General features: G+C 50.2%; 3 protein-coding genes across 17 annotated transcripts in view; 1 reads left to right on the top strand and 2 right to left on the bottom strand.

Annotated features, from left to right (window-relative positions):
* Positions 1-13,421, bottom strand: LOC122377983 (major facilitator superfamily domain-containing protein 1-like). Of its 8 annotated transcripts, none has more exons than XM_043358655.1 (12): positions 13,055-13,421; positions 6,639-6,813; positions 6,103-6,253; positions 5,678-5,803; positions 5,173-5,378; positions 4,761-4,971; positions 4,399-4,612; positions 3,394-3,491; positions 3,122-3,234; positions 2,430-2,535; positions 1,060-1,135; positions 1-697 (listed from the first exon to the last, which is right to left on the bottom strand). In XM_043358655.1, the coding sequence occupies exons 2-11, from the start codon at positions 6,793-6,795 to the stop codon at positions 1,069-1,071; spliced, it is 1,449 nt and encodes a 482-aa protein (XP_043214590.1). In that variant the 5' UTR covers positions 6,796-6,813; positions 13,055-13,421; the 3' UTR covers positions 1-697; positions 1,060-1,068. The 8 variants fall into 8 exon arrangements, with proteins under 8 accessions (XP_043214590.1, XP_043214589.1, XP_043214592.1 ...); XM_043358654.1 differs by lacking the exon at positions 13,055-13,421 and adding an exon at positions 10,939-11,239; XM_043358657.1 differs by lacking the exon at positions 13,055-13,421 and adding an exon at positions 10,939-11,239 and having other exon boundaries at positions 1,055-1,135.
* Positions 11,350-17,292, top strand: LOC122377984 (mitochondrial translation release factor in rescue-like). Of its 8 annotated transcripts, none has more exons than XM_043358666.1 (4): positions 11,350-11,387; positions 15,788-15,955; positions 16,307-16,574; positions 16,740-17,292. In XM_043358666.1, exons 3-4 carry the CDS (start codon positions 16,349-16,351, stop codon positions 17,006-17,008), a joined length of 495 nt encoding a protein of 164 aa, XP_043214601.1. In that variant the 5' UTR covers positions 11,350-11,387; positions 15,788-15,955; positions 16,307-16,348; the 3' UTR covers positions 17,009-17,292. The 8 variants fall into 8 exon arrangements, with proteins under 8 accessions (XP_043214601.1, XP_043214600.1, XP_043214602.1 ...); XM_043358665.1 differs by lacking the exon at positions 11,350-11,387 and adding an exon at positions 13,718-13,769; XM_043358667.1 differs by lacking the exon at positions 11,350-11,387 and adding an exon at positions 13,731-13,773.
* The window catches only part of LOC122377981 (mediator of DNA damage checkpoint protein 1-like), a 17,691-nt gene continuing 7,495 nt past the window's right edge, over positions 17,232-27,427 (bottom strand). The window contains exons 2-8 of the mRNA XM_043358647.1: positions 22,707-25,726; positions 20,555-22,385; positions 20,205-20,266; positions 19,098-19,212; positions 18,518-18,670; positions 18,061-18,222; positions 17,232-17,780 (exon numbers count right to left, since the gene is read on the bottom strand). Coding sequence (XP_043214582.1) covers positions 17,575-17,780; positions 18,061-18,222; positions 18,518-18,670; positions 19,098-19,212; positions 20,205-20,266; positions 20,555-22,385; positions 22,707-25,721 — 5,544 coding nt within the window. The 5' untranslated portion in view covers positions 25,722-25,726 and the 3' untranslated portion in view covers positions 17,232-17,574. The remainder of the gene's footprint in view (positions 17,781-18,060; positions 18,223-18,517; positions 18,671-19,097; positions 19,213-20,204; positions 20,267-20,554; positions 22,386-22,706; positions 25,727-27,427) is intronic.

Here is a 27,427-nt window from a genome sequence, read left to right on the forward strand (position 1 = left end):
TATTAGTGTAAAATTTATTACAACATATAATCAGGGCAAGTCCCCATGAGGGAGAAGCGAATTCATCCATGATAAAAATGGCAATTTGAATCGGTATAATGGAATGGAACAGTCCAAGAACCTGAACAGGAAATTCATGTATCACTGAAAACTGTTTGAATCGCATGCATGATCCGAGTACAACATAGCCTTTATTCGCATAAAACACGCTAGCATTGAAAATAAAATGCGTCATTATACATTAAATACGAGCATTACGAGCACATTTCACATGCGATAAGCAGGTATGAAGATGCAATCATTATGTACATGTGATTGCAATGATTACATGTGTATGTTTAAAATATGCATCCATGAGCATAACAGGGATTGATAACTAAGAGGGCCTCGACCCAGCTTATATGTCTTTGATGTCCCTCGATAGTTGTGCAAGGCACGCTGAGGGAGTTACAGGGCTCCCGCTAAGATACTCCCCTGTTGAGCAGATACCCTGGTGTCGCGGGGCGGGACTCCCGCCCGGCCCCGGCCAACTCTGGCAGTTTGGCCCGCCGGCCCTCGCTCTCGACGCCGGGTTCCATCGGTGGGTGACTGGAGACCGCGCCGTCCTACAGCGCGGTCGTGTCCAGCGCTAGGTTGTCGACGCCGAACTTCTCGGGTTTCTCAGACTTTTCTCTAGCCTCCTTCTCCTCCGCCTCCTCTGCGGTGGTCGGGACAGCTCGTCAAAATACTGATACAAACAGTGGCTTGTCTCTGATGCATGCAGTCACTTAAAGTCTATCCAACGTCTATCAGTAGCCGGGGTATGCTCGTCAAATTGCTGAGGCAAGCACGAATCGAAACATGGGAATAGAGATGCAGACTGACGAGAAATCCGAAAACAGTGCGTGGCAGCAAAGTGAGGAAGTTGCAGCGTCGTATGTCATTCGAAATGATACAAAAATAGGTTTGTTGTGCTACGTTGCAAAATCGCTAAAAAATCAAAACGGTTGAAGTCATAGCAACGACCATAAAAAGTCAACTGCTTTACCATCGTGTGTGCTGTCCTGGACCTGACCTGACCTGCGACCGCTACTGCTGTTCAGGCTGGTCATCCTCAGTCACCAGCGGCTCCGTGTCGTCGGGTCGACTCAGCGCGCTGTCAACAGCCCGGTCCCGACAGCACGGGTGAGCGGACGACCCCGGCGGACCAGCACGGGACACGGGGCAGACTCCCGACCAGACCAGAGGCACATACATACACGGATACCGGCCCGACATCCCGGCAACGAGCGCCTCTTATGGCGTCAGACTCGGTTCAGTTGTATAACACCGATAGCGCCCCACGAGGACAGATCCGAACGACAGACACGACGATATACCTACAGGGTATCCACATAAATTTGATGCTCAGGTTTTCTGCGATAAAATCTAAAATAAACATGTCATATCAAAAATTCAAATACCGTTGTATTCCAAAGCGAATGGCAAAACAAACGATACCTGATATAAATGTTTACACTCAACCGTTCAGTCGTAGCAGCCCCTCGAAGTAGGGCGCACGATATGTGATAGGCGCCACCCTGAAGGACCACCTGGGACACTTTGGCATGGACAGCAGTCGCACAGTTTGCGGTTAATCGACTGTTTCTTTCGTCCGTTTCTGTCAAACTTGAATCCTAAATGGAAGAAAACGCAGGTTTTTGGCAAGATTGTGTTCGGCAAAGGGATCCGTCTCAGTCCGAGACTGAGCCCGGTGCCACCCAGACCTCTCCGGTCTATCCGTGATGGACCGCTCCACCTGTCCGATAACCTGCACGGAGCGGGCTGAGCGAGGTCTGCCACTGAAGCCTGCCTTCTTACATCATCCATTTAGGATTTACATTCGCCAGAAACGAAAGAGACAGTCAATTAACCATGCAAACGATTAACCATGTGCGACTGCTGTCCATGCCCAAGTGTCACAGGTGGTCCGTCAGGATGGCGCCTACAACCATATATCGTGCGCCTACTTTGAGGGGCTGCAACGAATGAACGATTGAGTGTAACCGTTTATGTTGGATATCGTTCGTTTTGCCATTCGATTTGAAATACAACGTTGTTTGAATTTTTGACATGACATGTTTGTTTTAGATTTTATGTCAGAAAACCTGAGTATCAAATTTATGTGGACACCCTGTACATCATATGAATATGGTTGAGCACACATTGGATGTGGTGGGTAACCTTTCGACACGTTAATAAATTAAGGCCTCGTAGCCGTTAACCCGCTTCTTCACGACTTGAGATTAATGATCTCACCATCACCCACCCCTTCCTGAAAATAATGCATGTGTTTGTGCAGGTGCCTGTGTGCCTGTGTGTGTTTGTTTATGTGTTCGAGCACGTGTTTTTATGACGAATGGTCGTGTTTATGGGTCCGACGTCTATGTGTTCGAGTGCGTCTCACTGACCGTTTGGAGCAGGCGTCGAAGCGGCGTCGCTGCCCGGGCGTCATGTTGAGCGAGCCGCCGCGCGCCGCGTCGTGCACCAGTATCACGATGGCCGCCATCATGGTGGCTGTACAGACGCACAGACAGACGCGGGTATGTACAGACACTGGGCGGACGGCACCCCCGCGGCACGGACAGACAGACAGACAGACGGTATCCCGCGGCGAACGGACGGAGTGCCCCGGGTCTTACGGCGGCGCTGCTCGATCGCGTGTTTGACGGCGCGGCTGCCATTCAGGTAGCCCTCGTGTTTCAGGTCGTCCATCACCCAGATCACGATGCAGGCCACTAGCGACACTGCGCGCACCGACACACTCAACTGCATCTTCAGGCATTTTCTGGTGTTTCGACACTCGTTAAAAATAACTCCAAGAAGACATACGATACACATTACACACATAAAAAAGTGACGAATCACACATATGACAGGAATGGCACTGCTAGATAACCAATACGGTGCGGATTGCGGAACATGTTCCCACTGATAATGAAATGATCGTCTGCTCTTTCCGTGTGAACGTTATAACTTTTACCCACGGAACGGAATTGATAAGGTAGCACAAACGACATACCTTTTTTGATAACAGATTAGAATTGTCATGGCCGATTGTATGCTGGCACCGGCGACGATAATCCCATCCCTGGCCACTTACCACAGAGACAGGCGAGGAAGAACACCTCCAGCACCAGGTAGCCGCTGTTGTCCACGATGGTGCCGCCCAGCATGTTCACCAGTGCCAGGCCGAGGTTCTGCACCGACTGCATACTGTGGCGAGAACGAACGGACAACTTAGGTCACCACGGAGAGTTGTGATCGACAACCGACGGTCAGTGAACACAAGAACAGCAAAGCGCAGCGCACATCGCTCCTCACATAGGCGTGTGGGGCTCCCCAGCGACCGCAGCCCGCCGGCCCGGTACTCACATGCCGTAGGCGGTGCCGCACTGCCGCTCGGGTATGACCAGCGCCACCATCGGCCACAGCGCCGATGCCAGCATGGAGAAGGCCAGGCCCAGGATCGACTGTCGGCCGGAGCGCGGCGCGAGTCAGAGAGCGTATAAAATCGACCCAACAGAAACAACCTCCCAGTGAAAGTTCAGTCAGTCCTTCTCAAGAGTTCGCTAGAGGCAGATTTACGATATAGCATACTTGGTAACACAGGTCGTAAGTTGTTCTGCCTGATGGGATAGGATAAAATATGACGGTTTATCGAAAGATACGAAAGCTCCAAGGATCTATGTCGCTTTCGTAGCTATTATGATTGCATTTTCCCTAAAGACACACTTCGCCACATATCTTCCCCCATCGTTTGCCAAAGCTTTGGCTGAAGGCTAGCTGTTGAGCCAATTACACACCTAGGATTTGCCAGTAGGCCGGTAAGTAAGTCACCTCCAGATAAAAGCTTATCAACGACCGTACTGATTGAGTAGCGCGATTGCAAACGGGGCAATCACCTTAAATCATTATCTGACTGATACAAGGGACAGAAATAAGCACGCTAATCTTAAAATCGCGATATAATTGAAGGGGATAGGGTTAGTTTTAAGACCATGCCTGAAGCTAGGTATGAATTTCGCGTTGTCAAGCCATGAGGAAATCAGCACATGTGATTCAAACGCCAAAAGGCGGTCAGCTGCAGTCCGGATATTGTCTTCGGCTTTTAATTTTTGTGCAGGTGGAACGTAAAGGAGCCTATGTGAAGTATTACCTGTGAATATTTGTCACAAAACAGCCAAAATGCTGACAGTGAAGACGAAACCATCTGATTTGGAAGGATGGTTGTAATCATTGCCGCCGGATTATGAAATAGATAGCAATGCATGACTGGACCCTGCCTGCAGTGACGACCACAGACTAGCCTTGCACCAGACTGTCAGAGTCCAAGGCTGTCATAGCCTAAGACTCGTTACTTTCCCACACGTTACTCACCATGGCCACCCAGGGGTTGACGAAGCTGAAGGCCATGAGCGCGTGGCAGCCGACCGTCATCAGCACGGACGCCATCACCCAGAGGATGTTGCGGCCGGTGAAGTCGATCGACAGGCCGATGATCGGAGACGCCACCAGAGAGATGATGTAGATCACACCCGTACACGAGTTGGCCTCGGCGGGTGACATCTCAAACTTGCGGATGAAAAACACCCTGTGAACATCGACAGAATTCAGTTATTTTTACGGAATCCAGAGGCCATTGAAGGTAAATTTTCCATTTTCATAAAACGTTAACATTGGCGGATACAACAGTACTCTTAAACGACAGGAGAATTAAACAGCGTTCCCCGCAAACTCACTGTCCGAACGAGACGAACGGGAAGATGGCCGAGTAGTAGAAGACGCAGATGGTGGTCAGCATCCAGAAGCTGATGGGGAAGTCCTTGACGTCGGTGATGTGCACCTCCTCGCCAGTCTTGCCTTCGTCGCGCCGCAGGATGATCTGGGCGCGCTTGTCGAAGTACCACATGACGATGGAGAGGACCAGCGAGAGCACGGTGGCCGAGCCGGCTGTGGGTGAACGCGGAGCGGGACACTCAGGTCAGGGGCACACAGCCACAGACAGTCACCAAACTTCGGGCTGGTGTTACACAGCGGACGAGTCCTAGCCATGTAGCCTGAAGAGCTGTTCACTTGTTGAGAGCTGTTGAAGAGAGTTGAGTGGAATACGAGGTAAAGCGTCGCAGTGCTAACTATCGACAGCGGCCTCACCGATCATGAGCGTGACGCCCGTGGCCTTGTAGCCGTCGAAGTTCTCCGAGACTGCGTCATACAGCGGCTTCATCACGTTGAAGTTGACGGTGGACCCGGCGCGGGCCACCGACAGCGTCAGGCCCAACACCATGTTGAGCTCCTTGCCCTTGTACCACTGCACGGCGTACGTGTTGACGGCCACGCACAGACTCTCTCCGCCAATACTGTGGGTGGGGCAGGCAGCGTTAGTGGGTACGCCCGCTTCGTGGAGCTGCAACGATACACACAATGTACAGTAAAGTGATGGAAGCTTTCCAAATTGAAGCTTATCCTTTCCCAGGTCCTATCCTCCTTGGCATGTCAGCAAATTCATGAAAATGACTGAATCATATTCAAAAGCCAGTAGAAAATGAGTTCTGCTATTTATATTATTTATTTTGTCGCGTAGTATCGTTCTGCCTACAACTAGCTATTTAATATAAGCTCTAGTGTGTAATTGTTCCCGCTCCAACGCATTACGTACCCAAATACGAACCGACCGGCAACCATCAGCCAGAACAAGTCAACGATGCCACCCAGGGCGAAAATCACCTGTCCTACACACACAAACAGTGAGAACACGATGGCGCCGAAACGAATACCGAAAACCCTGCCGACAGAGACAAAACGGGGCGTCAGTGCGGGGGTCGGCGACACCGGGGTATGGAATAAATGGATGCACAGTGCACACAAGGTCTGAACACCGAAGGCCGAAGGGCTGGATCTGTTATAAGCCCGGAAAAGGCGATCGGTAAGTCAACGATAGGGTCAAACAGCTAAGTATCTAGAAAGTCCTTATATGACCAATAACCATATCCTCACATAACTGTATTCTTCGCCAAAAACATCTGCCTAGCATTCCTAACCGCCTATCCTTCAACTAACAGCCGGCACTTGAGCACCGCTCACCGGTCGATCAGGAAGCCGCCGACCATGGAGAGCACCACGTTGGGCCACGAGTACCAGGCGTACAGCTGCGAGTATTGCGACGTGTTGATCCCCATGTCCCGCTTCAGGTCATTCTGAAGAGCGCCGGGGCCATCGTAGCAGAAGTACGAACCTGTAACGGCGGTCATTGTGGGTTGTTTGTAAAGTCACGAGGCACGATCTCCTCTAGCACGGCCGTCGGCCGTTGCATTAACTTTTCAATTTAATATGTATATACAATTTTTAACAGATAAATTAGATTTCCGAGACGCAGTTGGGGCATTCAGCTTAAAACGAGAAACATGCCTTACATCCAGAACAACTAAAAACCAGTTCCACGATTCGCTTCCTAAAAACTTGACCTTTCCAATCGTGTCGCATAAACCAAAGCAGCTTTATCACATGAAAACATGCATTGCTTAGTCTCGGCGGTCGCCTATCACTGTCTCAGCGGGCCCTTCCCCACTTGATCTCCACTGCCCCTCCCCCTGCCGCCGACGCCAGCGCCCACCGCTCACCGAATCCGATGAAGCAGATGAGCGGCAGCACCATGAACCGGTGGACGGGCCGGCGCGGGTCGCAGCAGATGGAGGCGCCGCAGCCGGTCAGCTCGGGCTCGTCCGGCTCGGGGACCGGCTCCACCCGCACCTCGGCATCCTCAGCGCCCGTCGACATGGCCGCACCTCAGCGCGGCTGCCGGCAACGCGCACACGTCCTCAGAACCAAACGATCGTAATTAAAACTAGACATCCAATACTACTACAACTAGTATAACACATTACCAATCAATGGCGACCCGCCAAAGGTCACACGAGTCATCACTCATCAGCGTAGCTGGGGAGGCTTCAAGTAATTACTCCGTGGGCGTAGCTGCAGAGATAATTTATTTTATTGCGGTGAGATTACTTATCACGCTTTGGCGGTCTGTCTTATCTGGGTCGCTATAACATTATCAGACATACGCAGGGAAAGATGAAAAACCATGCGTGCAAAAACGACCACCGTGTACTTTCGTCAAAAACATTTATCTTTACAACATAAACAGTAAAATTCTAGCATAACAGCCGGTGAGACGACAAAAATCAGCCCCACCGATCGAGCAGTGTCACGAATATAAAAAGATCCGGGCAAAGATTCGAGGACATTTGGGTGATAAGCCTTCAGAGCTCCCCAAAGTCATGAAACTGTGCTATTTGCCTCGCAAAGATGGAGCTTAGCGTGTGTTTGAATATTTAATTAGAGCTTTGTTTTCAATCGCGCAATAAATACTGACAAAAATTTCAAGGACTCTGGAGACACATTTTTTGGGGTAGGCATGTGTTGTACTCTTCCACCTACTTTCCCATGGCGTTCAATAACGCATTTTTGGAAAAGCCAAAAGCTGAATACGTGGACGAGTAATAAATAAATAGAAGAAAAAATTAACGCATTGGACAAATTCAAAACCCCAAATGTAAGAGTGGACAGTACAAAAAAATGAGTTACTGGTGGAACAAACTAGCTATAAAGCAGCAAGCTGTACATACATGAATCGATTTAAATGACGGAAAGTATTTTGGAATGGGAGGTTATCTTACCTAATGCCGTATCCTAAAGAAGCAGTACCTCAAACACCGGCAGTCAGCACACCAGAACGTCTGCAAACCATCCGAGCTAAAAACGAGCTATCTTAGAGCACTGGTGCGCGTGATCTTGATAGAGTGCTTATCTCTCATCTGCCAATGAGTGTATGACGATACCGTCTAGACGTAACGCGGCGCTTGTAAAACCCGAGTCAGTGTCAGCCTTGACCCGCTGCGAAGTTCGGTTATCAGTTCAAGCGTTCGCGGCTCTCCCATTATCAAGATATGCGGTATCTTATCCATCCAGGCGGGGTCAAGAAAAGCACCCTCTGCTTCATTGAGCCTCAAGTGCACATTCATGCATGTGCGAGCGTGTCCGTCCATATCGAGTTTTACATAAAGCTTTTTTATAAATTCATCTCAAATGTTTGAATGGACGGATTCACAGCATCGGAAACTAGCAACGAAGAACTTGTTGCACAGGCCCAGATCACCCTAGTGGCACATCAATACCTATTGTATCGATGCATCAGCATTGACAACAATGTTGTGTCGATGTCATTCTATTAGCCACTTTCGACATTGATACTAAGCTGAATTTCACCATCGTATCAATATTAACGGGACAGCATTGTACAACATTGCCTCGGTGTTGATACAGCATTGTCTCGATCACGGTGACTGTAAATAACATAGCCTCGATGTTGATACAACATTGTTTCGATGTTGACGGGGTCGATATAACATAAGCTCGACGTCGTATAAATGTCGTCACAATGTCGATTCGATGTCGACACAATGTCGACAGGACAGACTTACGCGTACGAATATCCCGTGTCTCGTAATTACCTAAAATATTCCAGCGTCACCGTCACATTAACCCGCGCACCGACGGGGGTCTGCGCCAACTTCGCACCGACGGGGGGGGGGGGGCGGATGACCGCCCCCCCCCCCTGAGATCTCGAGAACGAAGCAAGATAGCGACAAGCGGTAAACGGCATCGGATACGCACGGCCAAGATCTACAATTTTTACTAAGGTCATTTTCAGGTCAGGTCAAAGATGACGTCACAGGGGTCGAAAAAGTCAAAATGGCGGCGCTAGATATGGAGAGAGTTTTTCTCGAATACCTTTCGAATTAGTCGAGATAGGAACAAACTAAGGGCATCATCGTGATCCTCTCGTCAATCCGCATCGAATGATATATATGTTGACCTCGAAAGGTCAAGGTCAAAGGTTGACCTCAGGTCACGTGACCTCGAGGTCATCATGTATATCATTCGATGCGTCTTGACGAGCTGAACACAATGAGACCATCCACGCGTCTGTATCTTGTTCCTGTACGGAGTTATTGGCCAAAAACCTTTGGTGACCTTTGATGACGTCACATGACCTCACAGCTGCCCAACAGCAAAACAGACCTCAAGGTAGTGAAGGTTGATCGTATATGAAGTCATGTAAAGTATATGGGGCCATTCCGACCCGTTTTAGTGGTAAAAACAGGGAGTTGATTTTTCCCCCATTGACTTATAATGGGGAGGTCGCGAAATTGACCTGACCTTAGGTCACCGATATCAAAATTCCGAGATATACAAATTGTAGCTGCTAATGACCTAATAATATCCTGCGACTTTCAAAGGCCTCCGACATCTACTGTAGCTGTGGCACGGTGACAAAGTTGCAAAAAAGTGACTTGAGGTTGGGTCATTCAAAGTGACCTGGTGACCTGACCTTAAAAGGTAGGAAGTTCAAACTTGCACACCATGTGTAAAATTGATGAGGTTATAGTCATACCAAATTTCGCGGCGCTACGCGCCGCGGTTTTCCCGCTATTCGCGAAAAACCTCAGGGGGGGGGCGGATATCCGTCCCCCCCCCGTCGGTGCGCGGGTTAATATTCTGCGCGAGTGCACTAGCGTCCGATCGGGGGATGGTACACCTTATCATACATCTTTTCTGCACATTATGTGAAAATTTCAGATCAAGGTTACATGAGGTCAGGTCACCAGGTCACATCATGACCTCACCTCATAAGTAGCTTCAATGCCTGTCAAAGTACACCGAGTGACTGACCACTTTGAAACTTTCAGTAATTGATAGGGAAACAGTATGCACAAAATGTATATCTCGGAAATTTGATATCGGTGTCATAAGGTCAGTAGCTCGAACCTGGGCTTTCACTAGGTAGGTACCGACCAGGAGTCCAACGCTCTACCAACTGAGCCACGGGGCAGGCTTGGTCTAGATTAGAATAAACTATAAATCAGCTTGCATACCACTCAGTCAGCATGGCATAAAGAATTGGAATGGAAAAGCGAGAGGGAGGTAGGTGTGAGAGGGAAAGAGCACCAATTGTAAATAAATGATGTGTACTTTTGGAAAAGTGAGAGGGAGATAGGATAGGTGTGAGAGAGAAAGAGCACCATTTGCAAATAAATGATGTGTACAGTACTTTTAATTAATTTAGCCATCCTTGGCCATCATTAGGTCTGTCAGGCTTGGTGAACCCCACCAGGTGAGAATTGATCAAATGTTTAGGCAGAGTCACAGAGCCGGAGCCCACCCTAAGCAAAGCTTGTTGCACTGTGCGCAGACCCAGACCCTTACCATCCTATCAGGCCAATTCCAGGTAACGGGATGATTTAAATGCGAAAGCTTCATGTGCCCTTCCAAGCGGCGCAGCCTGTCAAAGCGACTTAAGCGAGACTGACAAAGTGACTCAAACCAGGGCCCTGTTCAACTGTCTGCGCCTGTGGCCTTAGTGGCAAAAAGGTGGAGCTTAGCTGGCAGCCAATCAGGCAAGAGCAGCATTCTGGTTAGCACGTGGCTCTTCCTGTGTCTCCGCGGTCACTCGCGAGCGACCGCAGGGAAACTTAGACATTAATTGCACACATGGGAACAAAGCATTGCAAATTTCACACTTTGTTTAGGCTGATTTTATGATGCAGATGCTGTTTCAGAATAGTTACTTCAAAACTTAACTGATTGAAGTGAATAAGCCATTATGTACCTAGCCATTACACACAAAACTTTGATCAGCATCTACATTCTTCAAAACAAGTGTGCCATTGTCGTCACTGGCCACAGCAGTTGCGAGGGTGTTCAGGTTCAGCCTAACTGGAATTTGGCTCTGCCTCCACACCTAATGCTCTGCCAACTGACCACCAGCATAGTCAAAAGTCAAATACAGTGAATGTGGATTTAGGTTTTACGGATAGTGGACTTTACTCGACTTGCCTATTTAGCGAAGGTACTTACACGGTGTTGCAGAATTAGAGTGCACAGTTAGTAGGTACCTATATGGCGCTTTGGTGCAGCCTGCAGTGCCTGCACTCTGCAGCCACTTGGAGATTCTTAGAAATATTTACCCCTGTGTGCCCCCTTATTGCTATGTTTTTCAGTGGTGTAAAATACTATGCGCGTTCTTTTACACACGGGGTGAGTGTCAGTGGCGTGTTTTCTTGTTTACGTGTGTACTTTTTTGTACTTTTTGTTTGTATTGATGGCGCCAGATATGTAAACCAAAATTAAAAATTTGGTAGCAACTACGAGTGCGTCTAGCGGCTGGTAGGGACAATTATGAGACAGTGCTTGCGCGCTTTATACAAACTGAATTATCGCAAGGCTACTAAATCAAATTCTATTTGCGCATTGGTATCTTCGGTCTTTGTTATTGTTTGGGCTGGCTGGCTGCCGACAGGTGTGAGGTTGTTATTTATTTTTGTTCTCGGCAGGAAGAGACATCTCATAATATCGAAGAGATTACTTTTTTGCCATTGACACGCTCAGAAGATTGATTGAAAATGTGACGAGATGAAAATATTCAAAGATGAATTGAAAGTCAAGTAGCAAGAGGTTGTTGTCGCAAGTATAAATTGAAATAGATAGGTATGGAAGTGCACCTATATAAATCATATCGCCAATGAATGAATACCAACTGGTGGTTTAATATATTCCTGCCCGGGGCCGGGATGATTCAATAAATGTCACCGAGGTTTTTTAAAACTCCGAGGGCCGTTAGGCCCGAGGTGCTTTTCGCTAAAAAAGCGAGGTGACATTTATTGAATTCCCGGCCTTAGGGCTGGAAGGTGTTTTCCATACCTGCCAAAAAGCTCACAACTGTAATTGATAGTGACGTCAGCAGCCGTGTGGTTCAACGCGTTTAACCACACCCCTTGAACCACACGGCTGGCAATATTAAAGCACTGCATTAAATTTTGAGAAGTGTGGTACAGTGCATGTGCCATTGAAATGCGTGGATGTCTCGATTTAATCATGCAATGTAGCAGGTATGGGAAATTGGTTTCCCTTATCCCAGCTGGATCATTGTAGACCGTGTTTGATTGAATCAGAATGCAAACTTCATGCTGGATTTACCATGTTCTAATTTAGTTATGTTCACATAGTATATGTAACTGGTTCATCTTCAGTTTAAGATGTTATTGATATTTGCAACCATGTGTTTTGTCAGATTAATCGGAAATTAAAGTTTGACTCATGCATGCTGAGTGGCGAGCTTTCTGCTTTGGGCACCAAGTTTGATGTTGTGCCCACGCTCATAATGATAATTTATTTATATGTTTAGTTAATGAAACATCATCTAAAATGGAAGTGTAATATTATTATTCAATATCAATATTTAATGTCAATATTCTATGATTAAAGCAAAGAACATAGTGACCTACCTTCTGATGTTTGTGAGATGTACCATAATTGAATATCAATATGAAGGGGCTAGCTTGTATTTCCTGGTTTAATGTCTGCTGTTGAAGGTCCTGCTTCAATCAATGATAGTGCCTACCTGCCTGTCATGCATTGAAAATGGTGCAGTGTTTCAATACATCTGTGAGAGCTGAAAATTGTTTGTGAGAATGTGTCGAGGTGGATCAGAGTTTGTGCATTGCAACCAGAATAGGAATTGAGACTCTGGAAGACCATTATCAGCACTAGTGAATTCTATCACTGAACACTCCTTCCAAGCTCCAAATCTTGATTGTCATAATCTTTGTTATTTTTATGCCAAAACCAATGAATTAATTTCAGTTTTACATGTGGTGTGTGCAGCTTCCAGCCAGCAGGAAATGCATTTCAAAATGAGCTATGGTTGACTTCATTCTGACCCCATTACACTTCCATAACATATCATTAGTCATGAAGAGAGAGCAACATTATTCATTATTAGGAAATATGAATGCTTTTATTCACCTTGCCAGGGTCCAAGCATGCACGTATTTACTATCAATGCACATGACAGAACAGATAACATCAGCTCGTCAATCACATACCACACATCAGGAGTCTACTGTTATTCTTTGAAAATAAGCCTATCCATGAACACCTTGATAAACTGCTTGGCAAACCCAATAATACGTACTTAAGGTTATGACAAAGGTGCTTGCAGAATCATAACCAAACTACCGTAACAATAATAATCCCTGTTTTCTCTTGCTTTTTTCCATTTCAACTCGGATCTTCATTTAGGTACAATCATCTCTGGAATACCTATTTATCACAAATTTCAATCCATCTTCTGATGAAAACAAAAAATAAAATAACCAACGCTCACTCACTCCTCATCTCAATCTTTAAATATCTCAATCTTGTCACATTTTCCACCAATCTTCTGAGTGTGTCAATGTCAAAAAGGTAATCTCTTCGCAAATGTGAGCTGTCTTCCTGTCGAAAACAAAAATAAATAACAAACGCACACCTGACCTGTTGGCAGCCAGCCAGCCCAAACAATAACAAAGACCGAAGATACCAATGCGTAAATACATTTTGATTTAGTAGCCTTGCGATAATTCAGTTTGTATATAGCGCGCAACCGGGCTGTTCACGACGTCGGTTTATCCCGTTTAATAAACCGTAAACATGTTTATTTTTTGAAGGACCAATCAGCGTCGACCTGATCCTGACGTCACATCTCGTCAATGACGTCAGACCTCCGCCGTAAACCGTTTATGCGGTTGATGCCTCAGAGCATCAACATAGCGCGTAAACGCGTTTATGTGACAATGATGGCGATGTGCGGCAAACTCGTGAGGCGAGTTGTGAGTTAGGAAAATTGAATTCGGACAGTTCAGGGGCTGGTAGGTGGGTAAATGAGTTTCAAAATAACCCTGTACGGGTTGCAGAGGACTGGAATGGGAGGTTTTATTATTTCAAGACCTATTTTGAGCATCGTTCTCTGCTAACCAGCGTCTAGCGTCATGGGTATTTTGTGATGAAAACTGTCCTTATTCTTGCAATATGTCATGATATGGGACATATTTCCATCAGATTATCTTTTCTTTGCACCTTTTACAATATCTTCTCAACTGCTTATTAGTTGTCACTGTTTAAGTAAACACTCGTGTTTCGTAAACGTAAACGCCATGTGACGTCACAGCCGGGAACGTGCCCCGAGGGCAGTTTATGTAAACCACATAAACCGACGTCGTGAACAGCCCTGTCTCATAATTGTCCCTACCAGCCGCTAGACGCACTCGCAACTACTCAACGAGTAGTCTCTAATCATGACGTCAACATACTAAATAGGCAAATACGCTCCAATTTTGCCATATGGTAGCCAGGCAGATACTTCATGAAATTTTCCAAATAATTTTTTATTTATAAACTTTTAACAAGAGAATAATTGTCTAATAGCCAAAAGCACAAAACATCATGCATACTTCCCTTCATAGCAGAACTTTGGCTTGCTACCTCTATATGGAAGCAAATGACATGCAACGTAAATGGCACGCATGCTACAATCACAATTTCTGTTTTCTGCATATGCAAACATTTTGATTTGGCAAACATACCAAGAAACATACCTACCCAACATACCCTCCCAGGCATTCCCAGGCATACCTACCCCTACCTGCCCCTACCCATATCATTAATAGCTAAAAAGGTTTCAAGTTGCAGTGATATATAGTCTACACTCTAGTCACATAAGTGTATTTAGTAAGTAATAAGTCTACCTACGTACTCATACAGCATTCCTATTGCAATTGATTGATTGTAATAAAGATTGAGTTTTAACTTCAACTTTTAATGTTGGGCATTATGAAGAAGATCAAGTCCGAGTGGTATGTAGGTTGGTAGCCAGTATGAGTAGGTTGCAGAATGCAGGGCGGTGTTTCACGGGATGCTGCTACCACGCTGCTATCAAATTGCGCGAGCTGACGTCACACTTGTGGTAGTGTTGGAGCAATGGGCCTGTTGATGTTTCCATGGAAACCCAATTTGACACGTGTAAAAGCAGCGTGCTGCTATCACCGGTGAAACAGGGCCCAGGTAATAGGTTGTAGGTTGTAGGCTGTGGCAGGTTACCAGCGAAGGTAAGGTCATGTTATTTTTTTTTTTACTTGGACTTCACATTAGGCATTCAATTGATAAACAGATGAATAATTTTCTAAAATACATGCATCTGAATAATTTTCTAAAATACATGCATCTATAGCTTCTCAATCAGTAGGTACCCTCAATTAAAGAAACAAATGTATAAAACACATTCACTCAGCACACACTAATGGAGATTGCCCTTGAAGATTCCAGATCTGCCAGTGGTTAAGTACTTGACACCATGAATGAGGCTGCACTGTAGCCTGTAGGGCTTTAAGCACATTACATCTTTCCTTTGCACCGTTCCCATAAATAGCACAGTTTGGGGTAGCTACTTGACTACAAATACTTAGAGCAGGGTCAATGAGCCCAGAGCCAAACTTGAAAGTAGCCAGAGAGACAAACATACACCAGTTAGAACCAACTAAGCTTGAAATTAGCACCAGTCTACAGAAAAAAAATGAGGCCTTATACGTAACAATTGTGTCACAGAATTTGAAATTAATCATGTGTAAGTGGTAGAAAATGCTAAAAGCAATTTGTCCCTTGGCCTCATTAGTGTCCCTGGCAATAATAGCAATTAAAAGTATCATGGTAACACTTCAGTTTAACATATCAAAGCAGGGGTCTCACCACTCCACCGAAATCCGCACCACCCGGCGATAAATCCGCGCCCCACCGCGGTAAATCCCCGCCGGCTGAGCGACGCCGCACCGACGGTAGCTCGGTTGGCCGACAGGCGTGTACCGTGTTATTGACTCGCGCATTCCATCAGCAGATGTCGGCTCCCAGCACCGCCCAGGTGCTCCAGCTCTACCGGCACCTGCTGCGCTACGGCCAGACTCTGCAGCTCACCGACAGGCTCTACTTCTACCGACGCGTTCGGGGAGAGTTCGAAAGGTCGCGACTGGTTGAGGAGGAACAGCGCCGCCGGTTTCTCTTCGAGGTAAATTGTGTGGTGGTCTATTCACTATTGTGCGCTTTTATTTGCACTTTCTTGGGCAGTCTGCTGTACATTCTGCAAGTTGCAGAGCTGCAGAATCTTGAGGATTTAAAAAATGGATGAATAAAGCGACGACTCCGACCTACAGGATACCTTTCATGTGTCACATGACGACGCCCGGCTTAATTTTAACCGAATTAAAACATTTTACCTGTGAAACACTGCCTCAGCTAGTCACCTGACCAAACGTGTGTTCGATATTTAATCGTTATTATGGCACGTGGTCATTATCAAGTGTCTGGCCATCGGCAGTCAGCGTGTCTAACGTCCAGATGGCACGGCTCTACCTGGCAGAAGGGGCGCGCCGTCCTGAGTCGGCGGCGTCTCGTCTGAGCGATGCTGGGCGGTGTGCTACGGACGGCGGCCGTCCTGCTGCGGGCGACGCCACGCTGTCCGGCGGCGGCGGCGGCGCGGCTGGCCGGTACACAGGGTATCGACTGGTCGCGGTTCCCGCAGCTGGATGAGCGAGAGCTGGAGGAACGGTTCGTGCGCGGCGGCGGTCCCGGCGGCCAGAGCGTCAACAAGACGGCCAACTGCGTCTCGCTGAAACACGTACCCACCGGTGAGCTATAGACGACTGCTCCGTGGAAATTGTCAATGCTCATCAAAATCTAGAAACCCCAGAGCAAAATGCCTGATGCTTCAGTATCACACCATTGCGGTTAAACGACAAAATAGGTAGTGCTTACCTTGAATTGGCCACACTAAACCGGTGTCGGATTTTCAGGGTTGGTGGTCAAGTGCCACGAGTCCCGGTCTCTGGAGGTGAACCGGCGCCAGGCCAGACACCTGTTGGCGGAGCGGCTGGACCGTGCGCTGAACGGTGACGCGTCTGTGGCCGCCCAGCGGGAGCGGGAGGAGCAGCAGCGGAGGCAGCGTGGCGACTTGCAGCGTCGCCGGCGCCGAGACAGAAAGGATCAGTGGCGCCGGCAGCGCAGCGCAGAGGCCAGCCCCGAGGGAGCGCACTCAGATCGCACGGGAGTGGATAATACGTAGTGTTGAACTATAGAGTCACAGAGTGAAAGACTGTTAAAATGTTCGAGCTGGAATGAAGGAGACTTGTTTGGTAAGCTCCAACCATGAAGACACCATATTGTCATGGTCATGAACCGCATCTCACAGTGAGGTGTATGGTGCTTGTGATAGAAACCATTATGCCATTCTCGAAAGGGTTTTGATACCGAATGGAATGTTCTTTCAGAGAGTAGTGGCACACACATTTCAAACGTTTGAGATCTATATTATGTCGTCGCTTGTGAATAAATACTGATGAAGCTCAACCCCAATACAGCCTAGTGCAGTGAAAGCGAGATGGCGAGCAGCAGCAGCAATCCACGCACAATTCGACGCACTTCATAATAATAAGCCCGCTGGCAACATAAGGCATTTCGCATATAACCCGCATCTAACGACGCCAGTGTCTGGTCCTATCTATGGATGAACTGCCGTCAACCTAAGTTCACGCTGAGATAACAATGGACGGCGTTTGCACAGCAACAAATGATCCCGATGAGTCTCGTCCCTCCCTCGGTCCGGCCCGGGGCGCAGGTCGGCGGCGCGGTTTACCCGGTGAGCGCGTGCCGCCGCACGTCTATCCGCTGGTGGAGCACGCCCGTGAGCAGCAGCTCGGCCGACACCACGGGCAGGTGGAGCCGACGCGCGGCCGGCCAGTGGCGCGCGTCCTCGCCGCACGAGATCACCGCCACACGGTCCGCGGAGCTGCGCGGCAGCCGCGGCAGGAACAGGCCGCCGGCGCACTCAATCACCTCTGAGGGACAGACAGCGATGTCAACGACGGCGTCATGTGTACCGAACACAAATGAACAGACTCGCATCACATCTGAACGGCAAACGGCGTCAGCGACGGCGTCACGTGTACCGAACACAAAATGAACTATCACAATGACCTGTTGAATCATTGACGCTATAAAAAGGTAGCAATCAGTTTATCATATGGTAAGCATGTCCTTTCGGCAAAAAGGATTTCCCGAGTAAAAACTTGAACAGCTGTTCCCCATTGCAGCTACCGGCTCTGGCCGGCCACTGACCTTTGAGCTGATCGGGAGGCGGCCGAACCTGCGGAGTCACATAGACCGACCAGCCCTCCAGCAGCGGATGGGCTCGTCGGCTCGCCTTCCGCAGGTTCAAACCGAAACAAAAACCGAACTTCGCCTCCGCCGCCTTATCTTCTACGAGAAACTGCCATGGATCTGTCGGAGTGGAGGGACGGACATTGGAGACCAGCAGGAGCGGAAAAAGTCCGACAATGAGGTCTGCAGATAGTTACAGCCGTGGTCAGCAGATAACCAAAACCGAGTTATCTAGAGATAAGCCCACGGTCATCCGAGCAACACGTTGTCGGTCAAAACGAGAGGAGGTGAGCTGATAAAAGCATTAAAATTGTATTTTCTTGTCAGATATTAGTGTTTAAATTGACCCGCCAAAGTTAACTTGATTCGTCAAACCCAAATCACGTAATTCACAGATCAGGCTGGCGACACTCACCTAAAAAGCACTTTGCTTGTTTGGACTTTGTCAGCCAGGCGGGAGTCACAATCGGTGTCCCCCTGGCGAAACAGGCCATCAGTTTGATGGTGCGTTTCACGCCTGTCGTGACCAACACCGTGCATTCAGCCGGCCGCTCCACCACCGTGCCCCCTGCCGGAGACAGGTAGAGTCAGTCTGCATAAGTGGATATGGTAGGACCTCACCAGACACTGCGCTGCCATTGAAGAGACATCTCTATCTAGGAAAAATCTGCTTTCTATGTAGATTCAACCGATGAGTGCTGAAATGACCACTGCTGAACAGGGTGGCAGCTTCCTCTTAAGTTACACACATCGACGATGTAACTTTAAAATTCAAGCACTACTGCTGAACAGGGTGGCAGCTTCCTCTTATGTTACACGTATCGACGATGTAACTTTAAATTTAAGCACCGTGCAATCGTACCAAAATTTCAGCTGTACCGAGATACAATTCACTGAGTAGTTACTTCTGTGATATTTAAACATTCACTGATGATAATTTGGGTATCAGAAGGCCCCATATCCATTTTCACCACTATCTGCGACCGGTAACTCACCCAGCGACTTGACGATCTGCTCGTCGGCCGAGTCGCGCTCGAAGCCGGTGAAGAGGACGCGGGGGTGGTTACTGGGCGTCACGCCGCGGCCCGAACTCGACACGGAGCGAACCGACTGCCGGGACGGGCGGCACAACAGCGTCAGCGGGGGCACACGCGCGTCGCGCACCACTACAGCGGGACGGGCGGCACAGCGGCGATTAGCGGCGGCACAACAGCGGTCAGCGGCGGCATAACAGCTGTCAGTGGCGGCACGACAGAGAAGGGCAGAGACATAAAATTGTGACAATAAGGGCGAGCACGAAGACGGACAGATATACAGGTAGACACAATTCAATTGAACCGAGCCAAGCTGAAACAAGTGGTTAAAATTGCATACAAATTGATGAGCGAAAGCGCGATAACTTGAAAAATCAATGAAAAGAATGTCCATCCCCGTCCATCGTTTCCATCCTCAGGACATTCAAATCCTTCTCCTCCACGCCGCAACCCTCGATCCGGGCTGGACAGGCAACTTCATCTCATGCGGGCTGCTCCCTTGGAGCGGCACCGCTACTCCCAAAGGAACACACCCGTAGCCGGGTGCATTGAGTACTTGGAGGGCTGGTCGGCTTGTCCTTTGGGACGAGCTCAGCCCCAGTGACTCACTAGGGTGCCTGCCCAGACCAATGTCTCCCTCTAATTCCTATCATCATTCCGGCTCTGAAAAGGTCTTGTCATACCCAAAGAGCAACAACCAAAAAAAAAAAAAAATGTAGGCGATCATAAATTAAATGATACCACCATATACCTCAAACTTATGCGTGGGATATAACCACGCAAAGCGGATGTATAGAGTAATTATGGAATACAACAGATTTTCTTGTAGTACCAATGACTAGTAGAACTAGTGTACAATGCAAAACTTTAAACAAAAGAATGTCTTAATTAACAGTGGGATTTTAGGAGTAACTCCTATTCATATTCCAGATCCAATGGAATCCGTTGCCAAACCAGTGAAATCGGTCACCAGTGCCCGATGCAGTGAGGTGAAAGATCCCGGACTGGATGAATGGGGACTGGGGAGGTAAGTGAAGTGTTCATTTTATCCACTGTAAAATTCCTCACCGTTTGAGACGATACTGTAATAGTTGACGGAGCGATGCTCCTCGTTTCATCCAAAGGCGAGTCTAGAACAATCAATGAGTATTTCATCAGATTTACGGGATAAAGTAACAAAATCGCATTGCAAGACAAAAAAGCTCCATGATGTAGTTTAATTTTCTGTTCACCATATTAATGTCACTAATGGACAATATTAAGAATTGTATCAGCAGTAACAGACCTACAGCAGCCCTACTCAGAGTGTGGACAAAAGCACGTTAGCCACAGGTATTCTCCAATGCAAAAGAGCACCTGACGGGTGCTAGCAGTGTCGATCTCGATCTAGTTTCCTCCTATACACCAGCGATACTCACCTAAATGAGAGGCGGCCCCTCGTGAGGCCCGTGCTGTCTTCTTCGGACGGTTGTGTGCCGCGTCTGCCGACGACTCAGCAGCGGCGGCAGTCCTCCTCGCAGCGCTGGTCCGCTTTGCTGCCGCGGCGGGGGCCTGTCTGTGGGAGGCCCTGGTCCGGCGGTTACCCCGGCTCTGCGCCGCTGACGAGACGGTTTCGGGCGAGGAGGCCGTGAGATCGATTTCTGAGGCGCTGTCTGAGTCGATGACGACCGGGATGATCGGCCGGGCCGCCGACGGCCGCTGCCGGCGGTCAGCCGCCGGGGGATCAGCGGCCCGACGTCCGGTCCTGCGAGCCGGTGCACAGGATACAGTGCTGCGAGCTGGTGAACCAGTGGTGCGCCGTCCAGTGCTTCGAGCTGGTGAACCGTGTCCTGTACTCCGCGCTGGCGAACCAGTGGTGCGCCATGCTGTCCGGCGGACTGGTGGACCGGGTTCAGCTGTGGTTCGAGCCGGTGAACCGGCGGTTCGCAGCCCGGTGCGGCGGACTGGTGAGCCGCGTCCCGTGCTGCGGGCAGGTGAATCGGCGGCCGGTCGTTCCGTGCTACGGGACGACGAACCCGCGGCCCGCCGTGTGGTGCGGCGGGCCGGTGAACCGGGTTCCGTGCTGTGAGCCGGTGAACCGGGTTCCGTGACGCGGTCTGGCGCACCGGCGACCCGACGTCCGCGGCCGCGAGCCCGTGAACCGGCAGTCTGCCGTCCGCTGCGGCGGGACGCTGGGGCCGCACCCGGCTGCTCCCCGGTCAGCGCAGAGCCGAGGCCAGGCACGACGGCCGGGCGGACCGACACCGCTGAACTGGACGTCCCAGAGGGACGGACTTCGCCGCCGTCCGTGGCGCGGCCCGGCTCCTCCTGGCCGACTGTCGCGGCCCCCTCGTCCTGCCGCAGCGGATCGGTCCGCCGTCGCCCGCCTCTGCTGACCGGTGCCGCCGCCGCCCGGCGCCGCTTACTGCTGGAGTCAGCGAGGTTCGGCGTGTCGCTGCGCCGCCGCTTCCCACCAGAGTCCGGCTTGCTCGGTGAAAACTTCTCCGGCGGTTTCACTCGCCGACTGGACGTTCTCCGACCGACCACCGCCTCCACGGTCTGTCGGGCTTCTGATGTTCCCGCCGACACCGCTCCTTCGGTGGCCCGCCGTTTGCCTCTGCCGCGGACCTGCTTGCCTGCAAGCTGCCTCTTCACAGGCGAACTGATCACGTGCAGCTGTTTCTCAGGAGAAGAGAGATCAACGACCGTCGGCCGGACTCCCGTGCTCGTCCCGGCACGGGCGGCTTTGCTTGGACTCTGCGAATCTTCGACTATATCAATAACAATGTCAGTCGTTTGGTCACCGTCAGCATCGTCCTCAGCAACCTCGGTGGAGGCCGCAGCCGATGTGGAGGCTCCAGCCGGTCCAGCAGTCTGCTCTCTGTCCCTACCCTGCTGCTCAACGGTGTCGGTGTCTGGCAACAAATCGTCTTCTTCCTGAACTTCACGTTCAGGACTAACCCTACGGCGTTCTTCGGGGCCCTGCTGCTCGACAGTGTTGGTGTCTGGCAACAAATCGTCTTCTTCCTTAACATCACGTTCAAGACTATCCCTGCGGCTCTCTTCGGGCCGGGATGGGGAGTCCGCAAAGAGTCGCCGCGCCGCGTCAGCCTCGGTTACCGATCGCACGGTGCTGGTGTCGGACGGTACGAGCGGCGGCGGCGACTCCTCCAGCAGGGACGGAGACCGCACTGGAGACTCGGAGTCCTCCTCCTGCATCTCCTGGACGGGCGGAGACGGCGCTGACTGGGAGGAGCTCATAGCCAGCACCTGTCGATAACGAAATGATGTCAATCTGGGTGCAGCGATGGTAGGGCGGACAATGAGTAAGTGACTACGTTTCCATCGGCAAAGGGATTCGTATCCGGATCAGTGATGCTCATGGAAACGGGGTCAGTGGCCGCAGACAACTTAGCTGTTACTTTATTTATGACTTTTATAACTCCGAGTCTCCAAGTCTCCATCTATTCATAATCGGGGTACGGTCAAAGTAGGTTCAGTAGGATGGGTTGAATTGAGATGAACAGATGAGCGTGATTATGAAAATACAGCGATTATTGAGACACGACTGCTGCCAATTCTATCACTAACCTGCAGTAGTTCCTGCGTGCTGGGAAGCTCTATGCGGTAGTCGTCCGCCTCGCTCTCCGTGCTAAGGCCGCTGCAGGTTCGCTGCGGCGTGAGAGGCAGCTTCTCGCCACCCGCTCGCTGCGGCGTGAGAGGCAGCTTCTCGCCACCCGCTCGCTGCGGTGTGAGAGGCAGCTTCTCGCCACCCGTTCGCTGCGGTGTGAGAGGCGGCTTCTCACCAGCACCAGTCCTCCTTCCCGGAGACGGCATGCGCTGAGTGGCTATCATATCCTCTGGGTCATCCACCACGCCTGACGGGCTCTCTGGCTGCGGACGGGGGCTCAGCACCGGCGAGGAGACCCTCTGCGACGGCTCCAGATCAGAGTCAGAGTCCGAGTCGGCGCCGGCTCCGGCACCTTCGCCAGTCGCCAGCCCCTCGCTCGTCTCAGCGGCGGGTTTCGCTGTGACAGCCCCAGGCGTAACACGTTCGCCCGAAACTCTGCAGTCAGTCTGCGCCGTTGACACGTCGCTCATGTCCGTATCGCTGTCGTCTGTGACGACGACGCCTCGTGACGCTTCATCCTCAGTGGGCCGGTGCGCCTCCGCGCCGCTAGCAGCGTCACCGCGGTCCGATACATCCACGGCAGCTTCCATGTCCACGTCGGCCGTGTTGCGTCGACCTCCAGCATGTGTCGAAGCTAGCTCAGAGCTCGTGGAGGCCGTCTCTTCTTGACGAGGCTTCTCATCAGTTCCTGGAGTAGCAGCACTCTTCGGATTGAAGATCTGGGTGCTGGCATCCTCGTCAATGTCGGGCTCGTTTGAGAGATTTTCATTGTTTACCCTATTCTGGGTAGTTGCATTTGTGTTATCATTCTCATTTACGCTTCTTTCTTTTCTGGGCATTTTAAAAACCTGGGTGGCAGCATCCAAGTCGATGTGCGTATCATTCAGGTGTTCACCAGCATCCACATCTGTGTCTTCGTCCGCTTTTGTAACGTTCAGATTCTCTTCACTGGGATGCACAAACAGCTGAGTGGCAGCATCCAAATCAACCCTTGAAGCGTTCTTGCTGCGTTTAGATGCGGGTTCAAAGACTTGTGTAGCGCCATCTAAATCTACGGCAGATACATCCATGCTTTCCTCGCCACGGGCTTTGTAAATCTGGGTGGCCGCACCTAGGTCTATGTCATCAGATCCAGTTGGACTCGCGTCGCCATGGCCATGGAATGCCTGTGTCGGAGCATCCAAGTCAACGCAGCTTCTGTCCAAAATCGCCTTACCACGAGCACCGCCGGCTTGTGAGTCTTCATCTCCATCCGATTCCGTATCTGCAACGTCCTGGCCTTTTCCACCCGAACCCACAAAGAGCTGCGTGGCCGCATTTAAATCAACATCAGAAGAGTCCAAGCTGCGTTTAGATGTGGGTCTAAAGACTTGCGTGGCCCCTTCTAAATCCACGGCAGAAACGTTCATACTTTCCCCACCAGGGGCTCTGTAAATCTGGGTAGCCGCACCTAGATCTATGTCTGATCTATCTGGACTTGTGTCAACTTGGCCATGGTATGCCTGTGTCGGAGCATCCAAATCAACACTGCTTTTGTCCAAAACCGTCTTATTACGAGCACTAAATGCCTGTGTTTCTGCATCTAAATCGATATTACTCAAATCCATGTGTTCTTCACTGGGAATCCTGAACACCTGGGTGGCTGCATCCAAGTCTACACCGCTGACATTCGGACTTTCCACGGAATGATTCTTGCGCTTATGAGCGTCTTCCTTTGAATTCGAAACAGGAACTTTCATATAGCCTTCACTGGGAACTCTGAACACCTGGGTTGCTGCTTCCAGGTCCAGGCTATCGTCAGCCTGGTCTTCGTCATCCGCAGTATCGAACACCTGAGTTGGGGCATCTAAATCCACGTCAGAAACGTTCAAGCTATTTTCGGCAGAGCTCATGCGAGCACCAGCGACTACAGTTGAACCCAGTCCGGGAATTTTCGGTTTGCGAAAACCACAATTTTCTGAATCCCTGGAGTCAACGTGTCTTCGCGAGGCACCAGGCCCATCCGAGAGTTGTTTGCTCCGCCCAGGGTACACTTGAGTTGGTGCGTCCAGTTCGTCATCACTGATAGCCTCTCTCTCCGGTGGCCACTTCTCTGTGCGGTCCACATGTCGGGCGTCTTCCACCTCCATTTCCCGTGGGACGTTCCGAGCGTCAACGTTCGGTCGGCCCAGCTGTGTCTCTGCTTCGAGATCCACAGCCGCCGAGCGGGAAGCACTTACGACTAGCTGGGTCTCCGCTTCCAGATCAACACTGGTTGAATTCACGATGCCAGCACCCAGCTGAGTCTCTGCCTCAAGATCAACACTATTTGAGCAGGCTGCATGACTGACACTAAGCTGAGTCTCTGCCTCAAGATCTACACTAGTGGAGTGCGCGACGCCACCATCCAGCTGAGTCTCTGCCTCAAGGTCTACGCTGATCGAGCGGGCTGCAGTGACATTAAGCTGAGTTTCTGCTTCGAGATCTACACTAGACGCGGTAGCAGCACTGCCACAAAGCTGAGTGTCTGCCTCGAGGTCTACACTGGTTGAGCGGGCGGTACTGGCAGTCAGCTGGGCCTCCCGCTCAACAGCGTCTCTCGTGAAGCCTTTGTCGGGTTCTGGTTTTGACGGTGTCTCCGCAACAATGCCGCTGACTGTCGGTGAGGGTCGAGCCGGCCGGATCGCCCAATCTTCTGCGTCAGACATGTCCGTGTCGCTATCGTCGTCAAGGGTGGCATTCACGATAGCACGGGAGCTGCCTTTATCGGTGCTGACGGATGTGTTGTTGTCCGAAAGCAGAGGCAGCGGCTGCTGCTCAGTTTCGCCCTCGTAGTCGGTGTCGCTATCGTCGCTGGCGGCCACCAGACGAGTGGGCGGTGCCTGGGCCGGCCCCGGAGCGCTTTGGTAGGCAGGGCACATTGCGATGCCGGCATCAGTAGTGCCCGGCTGGGAGTCAGTGACCAGAGAGTCGTCCAGCAAGCTCTGACTCTCCATATTTTCTGCAAGACACAAGAAAAGAAATATGAAATTGGCGGAAAATGCACCATATAGCCTACTGTGTTGCATTCCACACCCAGACTCCAACACATGGCAGATTCCGACAAGTTCTTGGGCATACACCGGGCCTCCGATAGCCTTACCCAGGTGTGTATTTACTATTTACACATCTCAAGCGACCTAGGCACAGTCCAGAGGGCTGTTCACGGGCCCTGTGTGCGGTCGGACCGCACACAGCCTCCAAGCTCCGCCCACTGCGTCCCTACGTCAGCCTTCCGTCACCGCACACAGCGATCGCTGTGGCCGGTCGGGACTGGCCACAGCGGACCGTCCACCGCACGCAGCCGTGACGTCAGAACCGCCTACCCATCCCCTACCCCCACGCCTGCTGGACGCACCGCACACAGCGCACGCAGCAGTGTGCGGTGCCCGTGAACACCCCTCAGGAGTGCAGGCATGCATTAACAAATCAGAGCATGCATGCCTGAGGAGCTCCCACCCAAAGGTTGCTAATGAGACAAATGCAAAATGTGAGGAAGGACATCCTTTAGGTCACTCATCTACCACAGTATTGTAAGGGCACTGTTAATAAGGTGTTAATCAGATGTGTGCCAATTCACTAGTGCAGACATTCCAGGAGTGCCACTAACTCTGGCTTTCCACAGTAAATGTGTTCACAGTAAATAAGTATGGGGCTGAGGGAGAGTTTGGTTGCGTCTCCTCCCAACTGTTCGACCCCTGATCTAGGTAGAGCATCCTGGAAAAATGAGGATACATATTGCTTTACTTGTCACAAAAGGGAACCAATGGCCAGAGGGATCTGCCCACTGCCCATGCTGTGTAATGAGGCGTACAATTACATGCGGGAAGTAGTTTGTTTGCTGAGGCGGCTGAAGCCCGTGAAGGGAAACTTAGAAGTTTTGGAATGCAGTAGGTACAATGATGATTGAAGTTAGGTGCTCTGGTCTATTATACAGCATCCTGGTATTATTTAGAGCAATATTCCTGAAATCAAACACTATAATACAGCACTACTATTAAAAAAGCTAGGTACTGCACTAAACAAGCAACACCTGGCAACAAGCCAACCCAAATGTGAGCTTTTTCTGTACCATACCACATTTTCTGTACCACATTTTCTGTACCTGTACCATCAGCCCAAGACCAGAGCCTGAGTGGTGAGGGGGCTGCTGTGGGGGCTGCTCCTGCAGCGGCGCCGGGGGCTGTTCCGGCAGCGGTGGTGGGGGCTGCTCCTGCCGCAGCTCCTTCAGTCGACTCCAATCAAACACAGCCTGAGACTGGAGGAGGATCAAATCCTCCTGCTTCCAACTCTGTGACCCCCAGAGATGAGGTCGATCGATCTGATGGTTCAGAGTCAAACTAGCATGCTCTACAAACAAGACATATCACTTTGTCATGAAATGCTGTTTAGTCAATATGAAAGGGCTGTATTCCAAAATGAATTCCTTGGGTAACTTTGTTCATGTTAATGATCTTAAAGTGTTGTGCATAACCGAATCCCACTTGACAGCATCCATCCTCAGTTCAGCTATAGCTATTCCTCACTTCAACCTGCTAAGGAATGATGTTCAGGGTAGAGTGCACAAGCATGGCGTTTGTGCCTATGTTCATGAGGATATTCTAGTGGACTGTGTGGTTTCCCCAATGAGTAATGTTCTTTTCTTTCGTTTAGCAAAGCAGGA

Source organism: Amphibalanus amphitrite, unplaced genomic scaffold, assembly GCF_019059575.1.
Source record: "Amphibalanus amphitrite isolate SeventyFive unplaced genomic scaffold, NRLGWU_Aamphi_draft 000053F_arrow, whole genome shotgun sequence".
Taxonomy (NCBI): domain Eukaryota; kingdom Metazoa; phylum Arthropoda; class Thecostraca; order Balanomorpha; family Balanidae; genus Amphibalanus; species Amphibalanus amphitrite.

Coding starts and splice junctions, on each gene's coding strand:
- LOC122377984 (XM_043358666.1), top strand. CDS start 16,349: ATGCTGGGCGGTGTGCTACGGACGGCGGCCGTCCTGCTGCGGGCGACG. Junction 16,575..16,739: donor GCTGAAACACGTACCCACCG/GTGAGCTATAGA, acceptor TCGGATTTTCAG/GGTTGGTGGTCAAGTGCCAC.
- LOC122377983 (XM_043358653.1), bottom strand. CDS start 6,795: ATGTCGACGGGCGCTGAGGATGCCGAGGTGCGGGTGGAGCCGGTCCCC. Junction 3,492..4,398: donor TCAACCCCTGGGTGGCCATG/GTGAGTAACGTG, acceptor TCCGGCCGACAG/TCGATCCTGGGCCTGGCCTT. Junction 2,766..3,121: donor CTTCCTCGCCTGTCTCTGTG/GTAAGTGGCCAG, acceptor CGGTGCGCGCAG/TGTCGCTAGTGGCCTGCATC.